The sequence below is a fragment of the Mastacembelus armatus genome, chromosome 23, assembly GCF_900324485.2.
Source record: "Mastacembelus armatus chromosome 23, fMasArm1.2, whole genome shotgun sequence".
Taxonomy (NCBI): Eukaryota; Metazoa; Chordata; class Actinopteri; order Synbranchiformes; family Mastacembelidae; genus Mastacembelus; species Mastacembelus armatus.
In genome coordinates this window covers 6,580,713-6,599,898 of record NC_046655.1, presented here as the reverse complement: position 1 = coordinate 6,599,898, position 19,186 = coordinate 6,580,713, and the positions used below count along the sequence as shown (strand labels likewise).

The 19,186-nt window shown below is 43.4% G+C and overlaps 1 protein-coding gene across 2 annotated transcripts; it reads right to left on the bottom strand.

The window, feature by feature from the left end:
* Positions 1 to 1,417: 1,417 nt before the first annotated feature.
* Positions 1,418 to 19,186, bottom strand: LOC113142005 (protein phosphatase 1H-like). 2 transcript variants are annotated; one of them, XM_026326728.1, is made up of 11 exons: positions 18,683 to 18,821; positions 18,255 to 18,306; positions 14,155 to 14,344; positions 13,179 to 13,550; positions 11,713 to 11,825; positions 11,413 to 11,497; positions 10,856 to 10,974; positions 8,861 to 8,924; positions 7,486 to 7,593; positions 4,850 to 5,001; positions 1,418 to 4,431 (listed from the first exon to the last, which is right to left on the bottom strand). In XM_026326728.1, the coding sequence occupies exons 2-11, from the start codon at positions 18,293 to 18,295 to the stop codon at positions 4,284 to 4,286; spliced, it is 1,392 nt and encodes a 463-aa protein (XP_026182513.1). In that variant the 5' UTR covers positions 18,296 to 18,306; positions 18,683 to 18,821; the 3' UTR covers positions 1,418 to 4,283. The 2 variants fall into 2 exon arrangements, with proteins under 2 accessions (XP_026182513.1, XP_026182512.1); XM_026326727.2 differs by lacking the exon at positions 18,255 to 18,306 and having other exon boundaries at positions 18,683 to 19,186.

Genomic DNA, 19,186 nt, shown 5'->3' with positions numbered 1-19,186 from the left:
TCTCATATATACATGCGATCGATATTAGTTAATCGTAAATCACGTGGCGCGTTTCAGGACATTAACTGGATGTTTTGAAATAAATATTATATATAATTCTGCACAGCCTTGTATCTACAGATGATAAATCGCTTTCTCGTTATTATTCCTATCATGCAAAATACGTTTTAATGTCGTTTTTTTTTTTTTTAATGAACACAATCCCCTGTTGCGATCCGTTAAAGCGATGAAATTCGACTACATGCCCCACAGGAAATCCACGCAGAGGCTCACCGTCCTCACCTGCCGTACGTCATTTTTTCACTGAGGTCATCTGAGGAGAGCAGCGGGTGCAGGAAATGTGACAGAAGGTGCAGGAGGTATTTCTTCCCCCCCTCCCCGGTCGATGTCTTGGGTGGGGTTTTTGTCTCTCTTTATTGCAGCCACGTTTTGCGCGCACGCCATTTTCTGTGCGCTTTTACGCACAGCGCAAACGGCTGAATGGAGATCGGGAGTGAGATCGGCAAGAGGACAAAAGATGGCAAACGGCACCAGGGGCCACGCTCTGGTTGAGGTAGTAGTTTGTGCTGTTGGTCGGGTTGTCCTGTTACCCCTTGTGGAGATGACTGCGCAATCTACTGCCTTGCCGGCGCTGGTGACTTGCGACAGAGGACGCAAACCGGATGAACGTGCAACAGAATGATCTAAATGGGGAATGCATGCTTTCAGTTATGACGTTTTCATGAAAAGTTGTGCGTAAATCCAGATTGTATCACCTGGGACAAATATGATGAAGTGAACATGTGAAAATCTAATATATATCTGATTTTTAGGCTTAAATAAAGTGATTTTTGATAGTATGCAAATTTGTGTAAATTTGTGTTTCTTCTCTTGTTGAAATTCATTCAAGAAAGATTTTTTCCAAATCATGAGTAAATTTATTAGTACTACATTAGTAGGTACTTATTCTGCCACATGAGGTTTTCATTGTTAGATATTAAATGGTCAGATGTTATTCTTACTTTAAGAATATAGGAAATATTTTACTGTTGTGGAGCTGAAAAATAATCCATTCCTGACTAATAAAAACAACTGGGTGAAGGAGTCTGCAGTATATGAGTAGTCCCTGTTCTATCAGTGTCTTCAATAAAATGTTTGCGATTGGATGAGCACTCCGTAGTCCCACTAATGAATCCCTCTGCTGTCTGCTCACAAAGTCTAGCCAGTCTTTTGGAGGCCAGCTGACCCTGTCAGCTTTTTTTTTTTTTTTGCTTTCCCACAAGCAGAACCCAGAGACAACAACAGCAATAATACTGATTAGCTTTTCTGTGCTTCTCCTGTTTTTTTGGTTCTGCTAACTGATCGGCAACAACTGTGGAAAGATTTTGGGGAACCACAGTGCTGGCATATTAAATTAACTGGACATATAGTTCTTCCTTTTTTTTAATGATACAAACAACAGTTTTTTGTTTTTACATTGAGCTTTAACATGTATTTGCTTGTTTAATTTCTGGAAAAGACACACTGAAGGGAAACCTACATTTTTGCCCTTCTACACTCAGAGCTGCACAAATAAACATTAAAAATACCTTTTTTTCCTGTCGATAGCTTTTTCTTATACAAAATGTACATTTCACATTCACAAATGGAGAGGTTTGAGGGGAGCACAATGGTAATGTAAAAATGCTTTCCCACTGGGCTTCAGGTGTCCTCTTTGCTACAGAAAAAAAGAAAACTCCCTCCCAATAGTAAAGATTCACCCCCCCCCAAACCTTGTGGTGTAAGGTAGGAAAAAAAAGTGACTACTTTCACAATACAGCAACTTCAGAAATGGCTGAGGGACAAATTCAGGTTTCGAGTATAAGAGCTTCCTGTATACACTGATCCACTCCCATGTATTTACAAAAGCAGCAGAACTAATAAACCATCACGGAGGAGTCTCTTCACAGCTAGTCCACTTCGACTACACAGGACAGTTGAACCTGAGTTGGTGTGCAGCAGTTGGGTGGCACAACAGGATGAGAAAAATAAATCATGTATTCATTCTTTGACATTCATCTAAGAGGAAACAAGGCTTAATGACATACAGTATCCTCATGCCCCATTCACACTTTACCTCAACATGCTCACAGTCCGAAACCTTTGCTCTCTGCCTCAGACTGTGATCGATCTCTAACTGGGACGCATGTTAAGACAAAGCCTGGGACAGTTTTGACTCAACAGAGTAAAAACACAAAAAAAAGACATTCACTAACTTGATGACAAACCTAGCAACATGTCAAATAGGTTATTTAGGTTTAAATAGGTTTAGGTAAAACAGCACATAACAAGAAAATGCATTATAATGTATAACTTCCAAAATAAATATTTCTTTCATGGAATGAAGAGGAGGAAAACGTACCAAATGAAATCAAGGTAAATGACTGCTGCTTTGGAGGACTGTAGATAATTGTCAATTGCAAAGCAGCCAAAGCTAAGATGGTAAACAGTCGATGTAACACACTGAATATCATCTTATGTGCCTTAAGACTACAGTTTGACATATTGGGAAATACGCTTTTTTTTTTTTTTTTTGCTCTCATGCTGCTTTTAGGGCAACATGCTCAAATTTAATCTAAATATTAAGCAAACTGGCTGCTGGCCTGTAGCCTCAGAGTGGTATCAATGTAATCAGTGTCTGCCAGAAAACAAGGAGGCGTATTTCCAAAAATGTCTTCCTCATCCGTTCCACATGAACCTCCTTGGATTCAATCACCTGGTTTCCCTGTTTTATACAAGTCAGTCACAGCTGAAGTTAAACCAGTGCTACTCCAAAAATCTACGTATCCACTACGCAGGAGAACAGTCATCAGTCCTACAGCATCACTGTCAGGCTTCAGTGATGCTGTAGTCCTCTTGAAGTCCTCGCAAGTGCTCGCAAAACCCTGAATCCCTTCCTTTACAATGAATCACATCCTCTTACGCTAAATGTCTGGGATGCTACAGAAAAAACAAACAAACTAATAAATATATGCACGGCTTCTACACATTTACAAATAAATAACGAGTCACTAATGCTTCGCTATGTTATAGAAAATGTAAATTCAGTCCATATAAAACAAACAGTAAACTATTGCACAGTCGCTCATAATCCCAGGCCTGTGCATGCAGGGACACACATTAAATCGCTACATCCAAACATCATGACTCCCCAACTGGTCCCTCCGAACACAAAATGTATCTAAAGCTTATGAAACATATAAAACACAAAGCTTTCAGTTCTTACTTTGTTCAGCTACTTTGATTGTGATGTTTTGCTTAATAGAATTCGGAAATTGATTGGATCCTCCCTGCTACAGGGAATATTTGCCTCTACATCAGTTTATGTGTCAAGGTCCACAAATTCGGACTTTTTCAATGTGCGATTTAGAAATCCTTCTAACGGTTTTGGAAATGTATTTATTAGCCAAGAGTGAGATGTCAGAAGTTATGAGTGCAGTGTCGGTCCTCTCAACAAAAGTGTATTTTGGGTAAAATTACTTGTAAAAGTGAATATTTTCTTTTTGTGCATTTTCATATCAAACTCTGACCCAGCTGTAGATCCATACACGTTTACAAATGTTTCTTCTTCCCCTTAAACAAACAAACAAACAAAAAAAAGAATTCTTATCAGCTTTGCTGCTGTGAGGAGGAAACCTCAGGTCTTCATCTCTTTGTTTTCAGCGTCCATGTCCTCGGCTCTGTAACCTGGCTCCAGTCCTCCTGCTAAAGAGTCCTTCGAAGCCACACTGTGGCAAATCGGGAAGCGCAGCTGACCTGTCAGCTCAGTCTGTGCTCGCGAGACGAACAGAGGTATTTATAAACCAGTAGATTGTACAGCGTAAGGGAAGAAGAGGGGTGGGGGGCTATAAGAGACGACGAGCCAAGTACTGTACAGCACTACAAGAGAGGTATAGAGAAGGAAAGAAACAAAGAGCTTTTCTCTTTGGAAAAGCAGATTTGTAGCTTTCACATCCCTGCAGATGTTCAGGAGCAGTCACTTATTTAATACTTTTACCAAATGATTTCTTCTGGCTCATGATGCAAATTATGAGATAATCATGTGTTTGAGTGTTTTTTAGTTTTTCCACTCAGAAGCCAAAGTGGTGTCTGACCGATCCTGAACCTCTGCAGAGAAATGAAGCACCAACAGGGAGGGGGGTAAATGTGCGAATGGCACTGAAGAAACTGAAAATGGATTCTGACTTCAGGACTTGTCGACCCCGTTGGTTTTAAGAGCCTGCAGGCCCTTTAGGTGCGTGCAGGCAGCGTTTCTGCGGGGCTCCTCAGGGCTGTCGGTTTCCATACATCAGCGGTATGATGAAGACCGTGATGTCGTCCCCGGAGCCCAGGCGCTCGTTGCTGATCCTCCAGCCTCTGTCCCTCAGCACGCCACGAGCTCGCATCACCAGGTCCTGCGCCGCCATCGTATACCTGGACAACAGCAGAAACATTAATCAGACCTCTGTGGCTCATTTCATGCTGTTTGAAACATGATGCCACTTGAAAATGTAAATGCACCCTCTCCAAACGTAGAGGTTGATGGGGGTCTGTATTGTGATTTTAACACTCTGCCACTTCACTAACCTTTTCGACTCGAAACAGCCTGTAGATTTAACATGTCGAGGGGATAATTGACCCTCTCTGCATTGGCATAGCAACATTTTCAGTTAAAAATATGTGAAGACACTGAGAGCAAGTCGCAAGTGGGTAAGGTTGTAATTTATCCTTTAAATAGAAACTCTGCCTGTTGAATAAAACATGCAGCACTGGAGTAGTTTACAGCATGTACAAGGCACAATTTAACCTGTGTTACAAAAAAGAGAGAAGAAAGAAGAAGAAATCATCCCACCTGTGCAGGTCATCAGGGTCGCAGTTGGCTAGGAACGAAGTTACCGCTTCAGCTACTTCCTGGTTGGAGAGGACGTCCCAGAGTCCATCTGTTCCCATTACCAGAACATCATCAGCTCCGTGCTCGTACTGCATCAGGTTATACACCCTCACCTGCAAACGCAAAGCGTCAAACACAAGACCCCTTATCCGTTAACCTGATGTTATTACCTTGCTCTAGTATTCAGAGGAATTCAGGAGCGTTTCCCCTCCACTATAAACAAACACGCATGAAAATAATAAAAGATTTTTTGATTTGAGCTTCTGTTATTCCTCTTCTTTGATTTGAAGTGCCATGCGTTCATTTCACAAATATATGTTTTTTTTTAAATTCTTTCTAGTGCTCTCCTATCACACGTGCAACAATAATAAGTGCAACTATGCATCCATCCATCATCTAAACCCACTTATTCCTAACCAGGGTCACAGAGACCTGCTGGAGCCTATCTCAGCATGTTTTTGGACTGTGGGAGGAAACCGGAGTACCTGGAGAAAACCCACACAGAACTCCACACAGAAAGGCGGCCCATGGCGGGTTTTGAACCAGGAACCTTCTTGCTGTGAGGCAACAGTGCTAACCACCAACCTACTGTACTGCCTTATTTTCTTTAAATAATAATAATAATCATGGCTGGCATTGATACCATTAACTGGACTTGTGGCATCAAATATCTGGGCTGTGAGCTCAGGAACCAGAACAATGACTTTTGAAGCCCATATTATAAAGTTACATCAAAGAGAGTTCTTGTGAAATAGCTGCAAAGATTGAGTACGTTCAGCTAGAGCAGCTCAATCTTCTCATACTGAAATCTATACTGACCTACCAGGGTTTTTTTTTTTTAACAACTTAATCAATTCAGTGCAGTTTTCATTCCCTGGGAGCATCTGTAGAAACCACTTGAGTCTTTGGTGAGGGGTGAGGGGTGTCTCTGGGAGAGAAAGAGAGGCGCACAGACAGAGACACCAAGTGCTGAGAGGAGTTACGTCTTCCATGTGAACCTGCTATGAACCTGGGCATTAATGAATTAAAGATCAAGCAGGCAGCTCTGGGAGGAAAAAATGCAAAACTCTATAAGACAAACCACATCAGGAGATGAAAGCGCTTTGAAACCAGCGCCAGACAGGCAGACAGGTGAGCTCGAGTTCTCCTGCAGCACAAGTCCTTGCTCAGACAGAGAGGCAGCAAAATGCTACCTCCAGTTATTGTGGTGCAGATGTGACAGAGGTGGAGGCTGGGTGATGTGAGAAACATATCCCTTTATATAGGTCGCAAATCACGAGACAACGTGAGGAAACTGGGAGATGAAGGAGAGAAAATGCAACATCTGACTTTGTAATAAGTGTAATGGAGCCAGCTACAGCGAACAGCCCCAGTCTGAGGGTTAATAGATGCTGACATGTTAGACCACAGTTCCCCATGGCTGGAAGTCCTAGAAAGACAAATGGCTGCAGACGTAAGCCGATATCTGCTGGATTGGTCCATGTGCAGGTTGATTATTTTCATGTTTGGACTTCATCATGCCACTAATACTGGGCCCACATACACATGAAGGGAAGGAGGATGAAGGGAAAAATGTACAAGACACTTCCTTGCAGAGAGTTAAAAGAGGAAATGGATGACAGTCAGGAAAAGCCTGCCGTCAGCCAGGCCCAGCATAAAGACTGGAAACAGTGGGAAAGAGCTGGCCTAGTGGAATATAAGACTTCTGAGGTGTAGAGGTGGAGCCTGGTACTGTGAAGGCTCCTGCCCAGTGTGTGTGTGTGGCCTGATTGTGAAGCCTTGGCAGATACGGAACACCTGGGTTCAGTTCCCCGGCCGAAAACCCTTCAACCTCCTGGGCCTTTGTCTCCTTGTTTCTTCTTCATGGTAAGTTTCTGTTTGTTCTGTTAACTCTGTGACTGGGATCAGGGAAACTCTGATTGTGTGGCCGCGTTTCTTTCGCCGCACACAGGGAATCCTCAGTGAGTCGAAACAGTGGAAAGTAGATAGCCGGGATGTTTTTATAGTCAGCATGAAAATATGATGAGGGAGGCTGCGTTGTTTAAGGAGCTCTTGGTAAAATGGAGAAAAGACGTTGTAGTGGTTGGGAATGAGTGTGTTAAAGAAAACGTTAAAGCTGCTTTAAAATCAAAATGAATAGAAATGGGAGTTTAGCAGAGTAGGAATTATGTTTTGCTGCCCTTCAGGGCTGCCTGGAAAAAAAAAAAAAAAAAAAGCTTGACTTTTGAGCAACAGGAAGAGTTGATGTTGTTAAAACTGGAGCATAACAAGCTGAAACATGAGTGGGAATCCAACACACAAATCAAAGTGGAGCGGATTCGCCAGCAAACACAACAGGCTAAATTGGATCTGAAGGGATAGCGGTTATCTGTGGGCAGAGACAGCAAGACGTCTAGCAAGGAAAGAGTGCCAGAGTGTTTTTTTTGTTATTTTAATGTTTTTGATATTAGTTATAAATATGATTAATATAATATTAACTACTCCAGCTTCATATTTAGCATTTAGCCATGTGAGTGGTATCAGTCTTCCTTTCTAACACTGCAAAATGTAGAATTCAGTGAGCGAGAGCAGCGTGTGTGTGCAGGGACAGCCCTTACCTCAGGGCAACAGGACAGGAACGGCTTGATGTAGATGTTGGAGTCGTGGACTTTGAGGTCATGGTCTCCGAGCCCGCGGGTCACCCCGATGGTAGCCAGGACTCGTGCCTGTAAAACACAGATGGAGTTACTTTAGGTTTTCGTGTATGTGTGTATGTGTGTGTGTGTGTGTGTGTGTGTGTGTTTTATTATTTTTTCAAAGCTTTTTCTGTTTTGCGTTTCATCCTGTTGCCTCCAAGTCATCATGTACAGCAGAAGTGGGTGGTGGAGCTGGTGGTAATTGCTCACTGCACAGTGTGTAGGTTTGCATTTTAGGGGAGGTTTCATGCACAGGGCTTTTAATTCAGCAGAGCCGTGGGTAAATATAGCTTTCTAGACGTTGAGTGCACCGTGACAGAAGAAAAGTCTTGCGTCTGTTAAAAACCTCAGCAGCAACTGTTGGTTTCAGTGTCGAACCATCGAAATATCAGTTTCCTCGTAGAACAACTGTTTTGTATTGATGTTCATCCACTAGTGGCATCTTGAACAGGCTGATCGCCCAGAAGAGTGCATGTTTCTATTCCTCCCTTGCATATACTCTATGGGTTTGTACGTTTCATACTAAATGTGGCTGAGCTGCAGATCTGTCAGCTCGGCCACAGACTTGCTAAAGATCTGCACAACGGTTTGAGATGTGTTTGGGGTAGTGAAACTCGATGAGGTTGGTTTCTTAAATCATTTTAAATACAGTAAATTTCCACTAATCATCCCTGTTCTTTGAATTCATCTGGCAACACTGGAGCTGTGTGGTCGACAGAGGCTTTCCCCCCCCCTTTCTGATGAAGACTTGTTATGTCTCTGTTTCTATCAGACTGAAAATATGAAAGAAATTGGCATCACTGTGAACTTGAAGCATTTTGTGCAATTTATTTGGTGGAGTGTTTCGGGCTTCAGCCTATTCTTCTCAGCTCTCCTCTTCTGTCCCACTGGGGATTAACTTTACTTCTCAGAGAGACCACTGTCATCTCCCGAGTGGTGTGTGTCTGTCTGAATGTCTGTGTGTGTTAGAAATCGCTACTGGAGTGAAACAGATGGACCGTCTCTTCTCTCATCTAGTGAGGGTGTACACTGACACACACACACACACACACACACACACACACACACACACACAGGCACTGTCATACTTGCACATCAGAGACGAAGTGTTCGCCCACTCTGTGGGTGGCTGGCAGGCATGTAGTGTGTATCTGTGTGTGTGTGTATGTGTGTGTTCAACTGACAATGTTAGTGTGAATGATTTACTTTTTCCTCTGAGGTTTGGAATTCCAGAGTAGATATACAGGGCTTAGAGCACACATGCATGTGGGCGCGCACACACACACACACATCTTACCTTTTTCCCCTCACCATATATTAGTGGAAACTTGAGGTCTTCATCCTCAATGGTCTTATACGCCCTTGGGGAGAGAAAAGAATATTTTTTTCTGTCACATCCTCACACACAAACAATACACACACACATACACACACACTGTGAAAAAGAGAAAAGGCTTCACTTTTAGATCAGATCAGACTGTTTGCACTGGGTGAGTAAATCTCAGTGTGTAAATATGGTGGACTGTCCCTTTAATGTTAGAGGTGGCTGGTGGTTCAGTGTTATTGGTCAGAACAGTCTTCATCTTGCTTTAACTTTGTTTAATACACAGAGTAAATGTGGGAAATGCAGACACTGCCATCGTTCATGACAGTTCCCAGCACTTTTTGACTTTAGCCTCTCTCTCGATGGCGTGCGGTTGCACTCTGCAGTCTCTCTCAACAGTGCAATAACAAGTGTTTTTGCTGCTGAAAAATTGAGTGAGACTAAGCAAGAGGGAGGGGGTGTTACAATATACAAGTAAACAACAGAAAGAAGTTCAGAAGTGCAGGAGATCTGAAAACATACTCAGAAATGGAGCTTTGATGTCAGACTGAAAGGCTCCATGGATAACGCTGATGTACTTTAACTAGCTAGATTAGACTTGGCGTCACCAGTCAGTGGAGATTGTCAACAACTTCAAACAGCCTGGCTTCTGACCAGGGTTTACTCTGTGTGTCAGTCTATGTCTCTCTCTCTTTCTCTCTTTGCCTATTCGTCTGTGTCAAAACTAAGACACAGACTCTCTAAGAGAGAGAGAGAAAACAGTGAGTCACACGCTGCAATAATTTATCTTCCCACTGTTTAATCTGGAATGTGAGGGGGCTGCTGAACGAGAATGCTCCTTTTCAGTGTCGTTGGAAGCAGTGCTGCTGCATTTCAGAGCCATACACATTTAGAACTTAAAAAAAAATCATCTGTACTAAACATTCACTGACTTTTGCTCATTTTAGATTTGAGCGTCTTTGAGTTTTGGGCTGTTGGTCAGAAATTTGACCTCATGCTCTGAGGAACTGTGATGAGCAGTTTGGCTTTTTGGAGGTTTCCTTAAATCTGCTTTACTTGTGCAAATTTCTTCTCACCGCAGCCTCTCTTTTCATCGTGTCTATTTTCTGTGAAGAAGCTCTGGTAAACCCACTACCTGCCCAGAGGACAGAAAAATTTAGTGAGCACTGTGCAGCCTGTAGCGGCTATAAACCAGACATTTCCCTCAGGGGCTAGTGCAGAGCAAAAACTGAGCTAAAATGAGAGAGAATGCTGGCTTTAAATTCATCCGGTGGACAGAAACACAACTCCAAATTAGGGTGAATGTTGCTGTGTGTCTGTGCAAAGAAGTGACTGTTATGAGCTTTGAAGGTGATAAAGATGACAGTGATGCTGATGTTTCCACAACCTCCAAATGACTAAAAAAAAAAAAAGAAGAAAAAAAGACTCCAACCTGTGAGAAACAAAACAGCAGTCCGTACAGTTTCACATTGTGGCTGGCACATTTCTTGCCCCCGAGGAGCAGGTTGATTGTGAAATATACATCACACACGCCACGAAACGCACAGCGCCATGTGTGCCTCTCGTTACCGGCTTCCTCTGCAGCCCCAGTCTTAACAGCATGGTTCCTCACTAACCCACAGAACGCTGCACATACAGGACCATCTCCGCCGTATCATTATATCACATCAGCTCAGGCTGCTCCCTCATTAGCTCTCTGCTGATCTCTTCAGCAGAGGAGAGGGTGAGCGGCAGTGAAGGATGGGAAAGGAGTGAGAGACTCAAAACTACAGACCACAGTGCTATAAACATATGAACCTTTTTTCAGAGCATGGTTTCATAATTAAAGTGGAACATTAGTGGTTTTTATTTCACACCATATTTGGACACGTATGGTTTGTGGTAAGGCAGAGAACATGGAGGATGCAGGGGTCTGCCTGCTGGGTGAAAATAGTGCTTAACAAATGAAAAAGAAAGGGGAAGACTTACCATCCGCTCATGGTGAAGTCTCGGTAGAGCATCCTCTTGCCCACCTCCTTCCTCTGCACTCTTCGAGGAAATTCCAGGTGCGTGAACTCATTTCCTAAGAGGTGAGGCTGCATGAAACCCTGGAGGACAGACGACGATGGTCCTGAAGTTAATCAAGCAGCTGAATGTGTGGCAGATTTACAGATAAAATGAAAGTCATTTTTCATCACTTTGTTTTGTTTTTTGCCCATTTGTCACTTCCCCTTTAGCCCAGCCTATAATACAGTTCTGAGGCTGATAATAGTATAACATTGGAGAGGCCATAAAGAGGTCAGCTGCCATCTATTCTCAGCTGACAAGCTTGCCGATTGATTCCCTGTTGCACAGCTCAATGGGAAACTGATGGACTAGTAGCGCCTTGCTGATCGCGTTGCTTTGAGTGTGAACACAGGCTGAAGCTGTGGTCAACAGTAGATGCTGTTTTTCTGGTCAACAACTTTAAGCCGGTTTCAGTTGAGATTTCTGGGGTCTAATGTTAGCAGCTGCTTGTTACGGAGTGTGGGTGGGACCTTTCTTACCAGGAACTGGAGTCGCTGTCGTTCTGTTTCTGGCGTGAACTCGGATGACATGGGAATGATCTCATTGTTTCGAATAATGATAGCCCTGCAGATATGCACCAAAAAAAAAAAAAAAAAAAAAAAGTTAAACAAGTACATGTGCATGCAGTGTTGCATTCAAAAAAACAAGCAGCTGTATTGGTTGCAGCTGTCTCTGCCCCAGCATGTTCCTGCGCCGCCATCACGTGTCTATGGCTCCCCGGTGCCTACTGCTGTGTAATTATCTCAGACCCTTTTATTTAGAAGCCTAAGTGCACACACCTGCTGTCACCCGCATTGCCAACGTATAGTTTTCCAAGCAGATAAAGCACAGTCAGAGCTGTACATCCTCCTGTGATGTTATAAACCTGTTTCTCCCTCTCGATGTGGGCATCCTGGAGAAGGGAGAGAATCAGAGACTGTCAATCTTTAACAAAACATCACTGAAGAAGACAATAGGCAAAAAGCTTTAAAAAAAACAAAAAAATCCTCCCACATACACCAACGCGTGACAGTAAAAATTAAGAAATGTCAGTAAAGTCAGAATCCGTGCTGTGAGCAGCCCACTCAGGCAGAAAGAAAGTTTAAAGTAAATAATCTGGGCCTTTTCCTACTGAACAACACATGAGCATTCATATATATGATATAAGGGTCATAACAGATTAATCAGTCAATCAATCATCTGTGGTAGCCTATTGATTGGTTTAACCTGAGCCTCTTGTTGACTGTGTATCAGTAAACAAAAACTTGCCGCACATAAATAATGTGTAAACAGTGATACGAGAGAAGGCCTGTGACTTATCTTGACTCATCAGATTGAAGAAGCTTCTCACTCAAGCGTGTGTGAATATTTTTCTGCATGTTTTAAATGCATATTTATGTTTTTGTAGCTTGAGCTCCTCTTTTTTTTATACTTTTTCACACCCTTTGGGAAATAATCGCATGAATTTTTCCACATTTGCAGGGCCATGCAGAAACCCTGCTGTCAGAGCCAGAGCTGATGAGCAGCTTTCTCCTGAATGGATGGCCGATTCCTTTCTACCAGCTTTAAGTGATCGTCTTCTAGAAAGGTTGTTAAATCAAACTGCTCCTTTTCACTAAAGGGAAGGATGGCAGGGGCTTGATCTTTAAAAAAGCTTTATAGTCATTTTTTTTTCAGTCTGCATACCACAGGGGTCCACTATGAATGGTGTAAGCTGATTTCCATTGCCATCTAGTGGTATTGTACTGCATGGACTTTGGCTTGTAAAGACATCTCCACTCAAAGCGGCATAAAAATAATGACAATACAAAACAGAGACGGAAGATGAATAGGAAACACAGAAAAGTAATTGTCTATAAAATAACCTGAAATAATAATCCTTTGGAGTATTAGTTAATTAGTTTTGGATACATTTTGTGGATAAATTCTGTGGATATCCTATAGCTGTTTCTTCAAAAATGTGTATTTCTGCAGATGTTGCAGAAACATTGTGGAGTGCAGTGTGCCATTTAACCAGGTCATATCATTTCATGAGTCATTGACTTGTTAATATAAATCCTAACTATAGTTTAACACGGATCCTTGCCAAGTTTTTTGTGTCTCATCTTGTAACCAAAGTTGGTAAAGGTCACACAGTTTTCTGAGTCTCATCCAAAATCCTAAAATGATAGATGATGATGCAGGACTGTGCTGCAGTCAGTGTGAAAGCTATCGGGACTGATCGGGATGAGTGGACTCAAATTTATCACGTCTCTCTGCTTCTCACCATCTCTTTGAAGGCGTTCTCTATGGCTCCTATCACCAGGCTTTCGTGCTGGATCTTTTTCTCAGTAAAGAAGCGCGGGGGAGGTGGGGTGCTGCACGGGGAACCCGGTGCGCCCGAGGCCCCTCGCAGCGAAGCGGCTCTGGTCAGGGCACGGTGAGGGCCTGGGGTGCTTCCCTGGAGGAAGGGGTTGCTGTCGGGCTCCTCCCCCAGCACGGTGGGGGGCAGGGAGGACAGGTTGCGCAGGATCTCGATGACGGCCTGTAGCTGGCAGGCGATGTGGTGCTGCAGCAGGCGGGACGCAACAACTGCTGCGCCTGATCCAGCGTGGCCATCGAACAAGGCCCAGTAGTGGAACACCAGTCCCTCCCCGTCCTGCAGACACATATACAAAATGTACATTGTTCAGCACACGAAACCTTTACAATTAAAATTAGCAGCAAAACTAAACACAGTCACATTCAACCACACATACAGCATACAGTTTATGGATCTTGGAGTATCCACACAGCAACATTACAGACCTCTTCAGTTAAACCCCAGACTCTATTGACTCGCACCCGCACATAGAACATTTTGTGATTGTCCAGAAACATCTGGATAACATGATGGCACACAACCAGTGATATAAAACACATTCTGTAAATGGAAACAGTCATTCCCATTGTGCCTAACAAACTGCGACTATGACTATTTAGTGTTTTATGACGTTGGTGGAGCCCATTTTCTTTACAAGGAACAGAAGCCGCTGTAATAGCAGTAGTGTAGAGTATTCCAATGAAAATAAAGTCTTGATAGAAAACATAGCTGAGCTGTTCCTGACCGGAGAGTCCTAAGGGATGCTATCATGACTCATCCTGCCCAGCAGGATGTGTGGGGGCTACAGAGGTCAATTCTCTTTTTTCCATTTGTACCACTATTATACCCTGTGTGCATAAGCTAACGCACTGAGATGACTGTGTATTTGTGTTATTCTTACCTCTCCCAGCCTGCTGTGCTCCATGCGGAGCCCCAGGCCCTCTCCGTTGGGGAGGGAATTGCGTCTCTTTGCAGTGGGGGTCTTGCTGGGCGTGGAGGGAGGGCAGTAACTCATCGGCCTCCTTCTGGCCACCACCACCTCGCAGCACGCCTGGTCCTCATTCAGGGCACTTTTACCAGCATTAATCACCCTGTAAGACGAGGGAAAGGACAGTGAGGATGATATATATGCAGGCTGGGTCATATTTTAGGCTTTCACTCTTCGCTTATCTACAGCTATTCAGAGGTCCTGTCATTTGGAAATCACATTTGGCAACATACTTTTGGTACTCGTTTTTCCAATTAAAATGTTGCTACGAGCAACAGATGCACCACTGGCTGTAATTTCCCAGTCTGACAGTTGCGGTCTGGAACAAGGGGTTGAATGAAAGCCAACATCAGATGGTTTTTGTTGGATGAAACAGTACTGCAGTGTTTCATGGTTATTATGGCTCACTGCAGGATCACAGCAATTAGTCGGAGCCACAGCCTGAGGTTTCTATCTGTTCAGCCAGAGAAGCAGCTGGCTTTGTATGTTTCGTGGGCCTGATGAAGATCAAACAGGAGCGTCTGTTTGTGGTGCTGCTCTGCTGGGAGTGTCCTGATGCAGAGGGACAGTTGCTTCTGGGTGAACTGTTTGTGTGTGAGTGCACATAATACATGCCCAAAGCTGTGTGTGTGTGTGTGTGTGTGTGTGTAGTCTTATACGGCTTTGTTTGTCCCTTTTTAAAGCAGGCACAGCACACTAAGGAACTGAGAGTCCTCCAATGGTGGTCTGTAACATAAAAATCTTTGCACAGCAGAGATGCAGTGGTAACAGAAACACAACACAATGTTCCACTATGTTCAGTACAACAGCTGCCTGCTGCTGAATAAAATTCAGTTTGTTTAGACAAAAAATACAATATAAATATATTTACATTTTAAAATTTGACATACAGCTTTTTGGAGTTATATCTTATTTGTAGCACTAATGTTTTACTGGGCATTTCATAGGTCACTAAATCTGCTGAATAATAGCTGATGGAAGCTAAGGTAATTGGGCTTCCAGTAAATGGAGAAGGAAGTCAGACTGTGGAGACAGCTCCAATGAAACTGACAGACATCTCTGGAGGGTGTTGTGAATGTGTGTGAGTTGGAAAATTGGCAGGTCTATTTATAGACACAGTATGTGGGTTGTATTGTTCTAGGCAGAGTCATTGTCTGGTTCTAAAGGCTCAAATACTTGTTAACCTTAGCAAGACAAGGGTGGAGTCAGGGTCACAGAGAGGTGTGCAAACACATTCTTACGTACACCCTGTGTTTTATATTTTCCATTTATTATTTTGCCAATATCTATTACTGTAAATGAAGCGTATTTCAATTTGAGAGCTAGAAATGGAGCTGTCTTGTGTAGCTGTCTGCTGCACCTGTCTGGATCCTGTTGTGGAGCAAGGGTGCTGGAAAAACACCTGTTTTCTCTTCATAATGATCAGCGTCTAAATGAGAGAAGACCTGGTCTTTGTATTTCAAATTAAAACTGTATTAAACAGCCCTTTCTATTAATTTATTCCCATGTGTAACCTCATGCCGTTCTTGTTTGATTAACAAACAGCACAATTACAGCAAGGGTTAATGGATGAGGCACTCACTGGGTTATTACAGTCATAAACCACTATGACACATCGGCTACTTTTGAGTTTCCTGATACACAGGGAGCCAGGAAGCCTCTATCTGCTTCATCCAATCTGCTGCACAACCAAAACAGTAACAATGACGTGTCTATGTACTGTTGGTTTGACATTAGAGTGTGAGATAAAAACACACGTTCATATGAACCATGGGTGTAAAAACTACCAGCAAAAGCAATTCTCATCCTCCATAGCTCCAATTTATTTAACTGAATAATCCCACTGCGTTTCATGAATCGAGGCAGCTGGTGCTATTGTGTGCACGTAATAGAGAGCACCCCTGCGACTCATTTGTCCTTATTTCACCATTTGGTGGAATAATAATGTTTTATTTCCCTGCCAATCAAATTTTTGTTTCAGTGGGAACAATTAACTTTCCTCTGAGAAGCAACAAAACCTAATTTTCCCCTGCACTGTCAGACATCTAATATCCTCTTTGTCTCTTTACCTTCAGCAACAGATTCTGGACCAGACATTTGCCCCAAGGACGTAATAATTTTTTGGTGAAGCACAATAGTTCAGAGCTTTGTTTCTGTTTAACTTGGGACATGAAAGCCACAATAAAAGCAAAACAGCTGTGAGTGAAATACTAAAATGCTCTTGGTCAGGATTGCACTGCCATCTGAATATAAGAGATAAGAAAATACAACAGCATAATAAATATGGTGGAAAATCCAAACTTACTCATCTGTTTTCTTCAGTCTTTAAAACCAGAACCACATAAAAAGGCAAGTTTATGCTTCATATTTTCCAACAGCAGTTAGTATATTTCACTTCTAGTGTTAGCCTTCCAGCGTTTGGTGTGTGATAATAAATATTAATTCTTATTACAGTAGGTCTGTTGTCATTAAAGGGGCTTTTTTAATGCTCCTCGGTCACAGAAGACTTGCTTGGTCTGTGGATCGTGAGCTTGTTAGCCAGAAATCTGCAGGTTATATTAGAGCACGGTTAATTAGTGTAGCGCTTCCCGCTCATTCTACTATTTGTTGTGAGCGTCTATGTTTGTGAGCAGTAGCGTATGAGAGTCTATTGTTTGAGGCAGGAGAGGGCGAGAGCTAAAACGGTTGCTGTAATGACAACACAGGAGGCTTTAATTACAGATAAATGCTGATACGGAGCTGAACTCATTAACCACACTGGTCCCAGAAGAGACACTTCATGTCTGCTAACCTATCACAGTTAGGTGCGTGTGTGTGTGTGTTAAAGAAAGACAGATGAAACACCCCAGAACTGATTAACAAACAAACCATGCAAACTCCGCTTTGTCAAACTGTTCATGTAAAGCGGTTTTTCAAAGTAATGGGATAATAGTGTGATTGCAGATACACATACTGAGGAAGGGCTCTCGTAGTCAATATTTTACAAAGCTCTAAAACTTTATCAGTTTTATTCTATTATAACCCAGAGGTAGGGGCGGATCTACAGGGGGGCAAGGGAAGGGGCAACTGCTCCCCACTACTGTGCCCTTCCCCTCTAGATCTGTCCCTGCCCTGAAGCTAGAAATGGTTCATGAATAGTATCAGAGAGTGTATCTACAGTGGCATCCTGTTATCTGATTTCATGTCAGCTGTCCAGCAACTATGCAATAATTATTGATTACCTAACAGCTAGTTTCAGATGAAGTCCCTTTCTTTTTCAAGTTCTGTGATTCTACATGACCTTCCACCTGGATTTACAAACCTAGTCCCTGTGTCCTGATTGCACTCCGCAAGGTGTTCCAGACAGGTGGTTCTGATTATTACCACAGTGAGTCACTTCATCTGTTAAGGTCAACCCGGAAGCTCCCTGCTGTCGTCTGGCACCCCAGGCTATGGCCATCAACATGCTAATCAGTAAGTCAATAGAGGCACAGTAAGCTGAACGTCCATCTACAGCCACATGTAGACACCAACCTCATAGTAACAGGGACTTCCTGAAAGAAAAGTCCAGCACTTTCAAAATAAGTTGCCAGATTCTCAGGCAATTTCTGCATATCACAATTAGATAACACACAACTGCATTCATAGCATTACCAAATGCACTAATAGATCACTCTAGAGGTATAAAACATTTTTTCATATTATGCATACTCACCAAGGCCTTTAGTGATGCCTAAACATCACATATACCTCCATAGAAAGATTCTGACATTTTACTTTAAGACTTAAATGAGCTGATATTTGTGAAACCGAAAAATTCCCACTTCTTCGATTCGTTGAGCTTTTATATCAGATTTTTGATGGAATACATGTGCAAATGTCAAACTGTTGTGTAACGTGGCATATTACATAAGCACAAGTGGTTCACTGTTATGTCATGTAGAGGCTAAGAAACACAGCCATGAAGGGAATAAACCCTTCGCCCTGCTGCATATGAAGACCAGTGAGCATATGGATATGAAATATGAAGTTACATCTGTTTGAGCTGGTGTTGTGTTGTGGCAGCTGTTGACATTCAGTTACATCCTGACAAGACACAAACAAGGCACAGTTTGAGAAGCATCATCCATTTGCACTGCTGTGATCCTGTGGATCAAGGCTGTCATTCACTGTTAACAGCGCACAATTTCAGTTTGCATAAGGAAACAAGCTGCCTGGATATCAACACCACACTGGAGATGGATTTAGCGCACAACAGGTGCAGCGTCGGGCTGTGCGGCCATAGCTGCTTGTTTGTTTCAACCTGAGAAGGAGCAGGTTTATAAAATACAGTGTTGGGATGAACACCTGCGAGCTCCTGGGCCTCTAATCGTGGATGCTTGAATTCAAACGCCACTGCGATGACACCAGAAACAGGTCAGGAGTCGCTTTGAGTGCAGTTACCCACGGGGAGGCTACTTACTCTGCGTATCCGGTGGCCCACGGTAATCTCCTGGTTTCCTTCAGGATGAGAATGGGCCGGGCTATGTGGTCCGCGGAGCACTCGATCTCATCCGGGGACAGCCCAAGGAACTCCGGTCTCATATATGGGTATTTCAGCGGCAGCTCGCATCCAGGGTTGCCTCCTCCGCCGGAGCTAGCCCCGTTCACGATTCCACCCATGAACCCGGCCACGGCGGACTTGACCCGGGTAAGCATGTTAGTGGCGCGTCTCGGCGGGATGTCCGTCGGCCGCTGCGCGGCGCCGCGGCTCCCTTTCCCCGGATTCCCCCCCAGCTCGGCCGCGCTGGTGAAGGAGAGGGTCGATGGAGAATAAGAGGAGGCGGAGACCCTCAGATGCTTAAGGCTTCATTCATTCACAGCGGAGGCAGCAGCCGCAGGGCAGGGTGATGAAGACAGTAACGGTGCTTTGGGTAAAACCCTGCACACCTCCATGGACAGTCATTGATAACCACTCGGCCGTCGA